Source organism: Triticum urartu, chromosome 6A (assembly GCF_056163025.1).
Source record: "Triticum urartu cultivar PI428250 chromosome 6A, HENAU_Tu73, whole genome shotgun sequence".
Classification (NCBI taxonomy): Eukaryota; Viridiplantae; Streptophyta; class Magnoliopsida; order Poales; family Poaceae; genus Triticum; species Triticum urartu.
The window spans coordinates 607327197-607332298 of NC_141878.1; the positions used below are offsets into that span (position 1 = coordinate 607327197).

Sequence of the window (5102 nt, forward strand, 5' to 3'; positions counted from 1 at the left end):
TGTGCCGCTCCCAGCGCCTGAAGATGCTGAAGAAGGAGGAGTGAAGTGCTGCCTTCAGTTAGTTCAGTGCAAAAAAATTCAGTTTCATCAGTCCTGAACTTTCATAAGTTCAGTAAGTTCCTAGGTTCAGTTTCGTCAGCACTATCTACTTGCTATCTATGTCAGACACTATCTACTACTAGTTGCTATCTATGTCAGACTATGAATGGTAGTACTATCTATCTATGTCAGATTATCTATATATGTTAGTTGCTACTTGCTACATATGTTAAGTTATTTGTCAGACTATCTAAGGTACTTGCTATATATGTTACTTGCTGCTTTCTACTTCCAACTATGTCACTACTGTCAGTTATCCACACATGATATATGTAGAGTAAAACAGACTCATCATAGATAAAACATTCTTACTTAATTAACTTAGCATGAGTACTCACTTAGCATAGTAGGTCTTAACATAAAAGTCATTACATCATAGATAAAACCAACTAATTCTTAAACCATAAGAGTACCTCCCTCCCTCATACCATTCTGAAAGCACATAAAACTTTCCCAAAATATACACCTAACATGCATGACATTCCAAGGCCAGCTATATATAGGCCTACTAATTACTTAACCCACACACCAAGCACTTCACTCATTCATAATTGCCTTGATCCTCTCCAGCTTATCTTTGCTGGCATGCCCAGCATTGACCAGATCAGCAATCAGATACTCCAGCTTCTTCTTCTCTTTCTTAAGTAGGTCCCTGTCCCCCTCCACTTCCTTCATGGCCTTCCTCATGTTCTGAATGATATCTGCTTGGCTTTGAAGAATGCACCTTTGCTCCTTGGCAAGCTTCATCTTTTCCATACTTATCTCAATCTTTGCTTGATCCTCAAGTTGTTTCTTCTTTGCATTTAGATCATTGATTGCCTGACTGGTATAGTCCATGTCATGAGACATCTTGCCATCTTGATAGTCAAAAAGCTTGGATACATCTTCCACCAACTGGCTGTAGTTGTTTGACAGGAAATCAATTTCCTTCTGTAGCTTGGCCACCTCTTTCTCATGGGCTTGTTTGTCCTTCACCCTCCCCAAGTTCTGCTCATGGTATATGTCCCAAATCCTTGTTAGGCACCTTTGTAGAATCTCTGGCCAAGGACCATCCACCCACTCCACAATCCCACAGTTCACACCTACATCCTACAGAAGCAATTATTTATAATTAAGCACAAATCACTTAGTAACAAACTTAGTACAGATAACCAAAGTTCACACCTACATCAATATGCTCTCTGAATTAGCATCAGACATAAATTCAGTTAACAGCTATATTTAGCAGTAGATATAAATTCATTTAACTCTGTTCTTTTTTAGGTAACAGCTATATTCAGTAAACACCTAACTAATACATTCAATTCACAGTACACTAAAGATCTCTGCATGTAGGTGTTCTAAGGTTCAGTCATGTATTGAATTCAGTTAACTACAACACACATCTCTGCACATCACACATCTCTGCACCACATGCTGCACCACACATCTCCAGCAGCAAAGCACATCACACATCTCCACCAGCAAAACAAGATTTAATACCTGCTGCACAGGACAACCCAGGAATCGCCTCCCAGTCAAAGCACCTTCAAAAGCCACCATCTTCTTCGGCCTCTGATGATGCATCATGCACGTTGGCTCAGATTCAGTGTAAGAACCACAGAAAGATGGTTCCACCACACTGTCAGGGGTTTCCTGCAAAAGAAACTTCGAATCAAACCTAAAGCAACTTGGAATCTCCAACTTGGATGAACTAACCCTAACTCTGTTCCACCATTATGCACTTACAAAGAGCTGAGGATCCATTGAAACCATGTTGATGTCCTCGTCCGAGCTCTCCTCGTCATTCCAGGATGGCATCCTCAACTTCTACCGGCAGCAATGGCCGCGGCGGCGACGGCGACAGGCTGACCTAGCTCAGAGCACCAGGGAGAGGGGAGAGGATGAGGACGAGTGAGAGCGAGCGAGGAGGAAGAGAATGAGCGAGTGGCTGAGCTCGCTCGCTCTCACTTATTGACCCGACCGACAGCGGCCGTTCCGACAGGGGACGGGCCGTTAACGGCCGTCCGCGCGCGCCGGGCGTCAGTTAGCCCGTGTGGCAACTGTTGGCGGGCCCAACCGGTCAGAATAGGGGTTAGCGCGGGCGAAGCGAGCGATTACGCGAGTTGGTAGTTTTTTGCCACGGCTTAGGAAAAATTTGGTAGTTTTTCGCACAAAAACGTAGAGTGGTAGTTTTCTGTCACGTTTCCGGCAAATGTGGTAGTTTTTGATTAAATACTCAGCTGACATAGATTTATATTAGACCATGTAATAAATATGTATGCGGTCTTCATGAAGCATCAAACGCAACCAGATGGTAAGACTGAAATCATCATTACGTGTAGAGCTGGTACCATGGATGGATGCAGCAGGACACATTTCACGGTTATGGCAGGACTGTTGTTTATATGACAGAAGAAGAGATGTATCAACTTTCAAGCAAACTAAAAAGAAACTTAGTGAATGCCGCTCTCTGTCCACGCACGCAGCACGCACGGTAAAAAAGAAAAAGAAAAGAAAAATGCCTTCTATGGCATGAGATATGTGGTGAGCGCGCATGGGATGAGGTTTGGGTAGTTGGGTGAACTCCTGTCTGTAGAGAATGGCATAGGCTCATGTGGCAGGGACTTTGTGTTGGTGTCAACTTGGATCATCCAGGCGGTTTCGTCCCGGGGGCGGCGGTTCTTGAGCATGGACATGAGGTAAACAGCGTTCTTGTCATGGCCGTCACACGGGGAGAGAACGGGGGTGCACGTTTGCAGGTCCTTCCATGAAACAATATTTCCGAGTTGATCGGAATGGAGTATGGTTCCTCTCTGCCAATGTCCCCCAAGTGAGGGCCCTAAACCAAGTGATGAGCCGCCAGCCGACGACCTCGTATTCGACTTTCTCCGGGACCATGGGTGATTGGGAATCAAAGAGCAGAAGCAAGGTGGAGGGATCGTGCACGACCGGTGTTGCTTTGGGCTTGGGCCTCAGCAGCTGCTCGATCTCGACACACCTGATGTGACCGTGGCCGAAGGTGACGTCGCGCAGCGACCGCGCCAAGGAATAATCCTTGCCGTAAAGGTCTTGGTTGCCGGGCAGTGGTGTCGGCATGGGGACAAAGCGAGCCGTGGCTTTGGGGTCGTCTTTGACGACGTCGCAGATGAGGATCCCCTCCCAGAGATCGACCCAGCCTAGTAGTCCGTCTCCGAGAGCGATCACCTTGTCGGGGCAGACACGGTGGGGCTTCCTGGTCCACCCGTAGTCCACCGCTAGCCGCCGGCGGTTACAAGTCCAAGTGGAGCGCACGTAGCTGTAGAGATGAAGGTCGTACTGTGCATCCACCTCGTAGTTGTAGCTGAGAGCGGCCAGGACGAAGCCGTTGTTGCTGCTGTCAGTGGAAGTGGAGATGCCATAGGGTTCCACCAGCGGTTGATGGTCGTCGTGGATGTCCGGGACAAGGACGAGCGACGGCAGCCCTCTGGCGGAGGCGGAGTAGACCAACCACAGCAAGTGCTTGCAGGTGGTTAAGCCGACTTGGATGAGGGCGAGGTCCTCGGCCGAGGAGACGATCTTGGGGATGGAGTCCAACACCAACTGCAAGGGGGGGTCGCTATGACTATGAGCAGCAGATGCAGAATCGGGGCAGACGGAGATGCACCAGTAGGAGCGGCGCGGGGGGTCGGCGAGGAGAAAGGTTACCTCGATGGTGGTGCGGCCGTCGGGCATTAGGGTTTGGGCGGTGGTGCGGTTACGGACACTGCCGGGGGGCACCATGTAGGCGAGCGACTCGAGCAGCGCCCAGCTGCTACTGCTAGGGCTAGGAGGGCGGTGGGTGTTGCCGGAGGAGAGGAGGTCAAGGGCGTCCGGCGGAAGGCACAGGGAGGCCTCGAACCGGGGATCGTCCTCCGGCCTCACCATCTTCTTCTTCTTCTTCTTCTTGTCTTCCTTCCTATTGGTATATTGGTATTTGGTTGGTTGATAAATAGGCGGGCCGGAGGGAGGGCTCCAAGACTTTGGATGCTGGATGATCCGTGGTTTGGAGGACTAGTATTTATGGATGATGAGGTTGATTCCGGTTCAGATCAGAAGATGAAATAGCTAGGGATAGGAACTCGGAATCGGATGGACTACTTCATCGCTCGCTGTTTTCTTACGTTATTATTGGATTGGAGGAAACTCATAACTGCATGCATGCATGCCCACACATCACGTCATTTGTGACAAACTAACAAGTCCATTTTTTTTTTGACGCCACTGCAGGTAGGGGGCCACAAAACCAGCGCCGCCAGTCTCCCTCGGCCATTCTCCTGCCGCCGCTGCCGCCGGCGAGGTCCGCGGTGGCGGCAGGCCCGGTGCCAAGGCGCTAGGTCGGGCAGATCTGCAGCGGGATCCCCTTGAGACGGCAGGGGCATCTCTTGTGGTGCGCCCGTGGGCAGCAAGCAGGGCGGCGCCCCTAGCCTGTGCGGCGGCGGCCATTCGTGCATGGATGGTGGCAGCACTCCATGGATGAACCGGTGGATGGCTCTGCCTGAAGATGGGTCGCGGCGGCCACGGATCTGGCGTCCCGTCCAAATCCACCGTGGCCTGGTCTTGGCCGGCCGGCGGTGCGTGGAGGTATTGGTGAGGGTATGGAGGATCTCTGCTGGAGTACCAGCGGCGGTATACGTCTTCATGGCGAGACTCCACACGGTTCTAGCCAGTCACGAGATCAGGACGACACGGCTTCCGGTGAAAATCACGCCTGACTGCGGTCCCGGCGGACGATGGCGGCGTCTCCGACGTCGTTTCCTTCTCGAAGCATCGTCGTTGCAGGCCACGTCAACCTGATCGGGAGGTTTCGAGGGAAATCCTAGATCTGGGTTTACCGGATCGGACGATGACGATGTTTCGATGTCGTTCTCCATCCTGGGGGCATCATTTTGGACCAAGTGCGGGCTGGAGGGGATAAGAGGAGGAGCGGCGAGGCATCTGACACGTCAACAACGGCGGGTCTCAGCGGCATGGAGCAGCGGGGTCTCACCGGTGGGCGTGTGGTG

The 5102-nt window shown here is 51.1% G+C and overlaps 1 protein-coding gene across 1 annotated transcript; it reads right to left on the bottom strand.

Moving 5' to 3' along the window:
- Positions 1 to 580: 580 nt before the first annotated feature.
- On the bottom strand, positions 581 to 2383 carry LOC147967258 (uncharacterized). Its single transcript, XM_087527555.1, has 3 exons — positions 1828 to 2383; positions 1582 to 1734; positions 581 to 1188 (listed from the first exon to the last, which is right to left on the bottom strand). Exons 1-3 carry the CDS (start codon positions 1897 to 1899, stop codon positions 637 to 639), a joined length of 777 nt encoding a protein of 258 aa, XP_087383681.1. The 5' UTR covers positions 1900 to 2383; the 3' UTR covers positions 581 to 636.
- Between the last annotated feature and the right edge of the window lie 2719 nt (positions 2384 to 5102).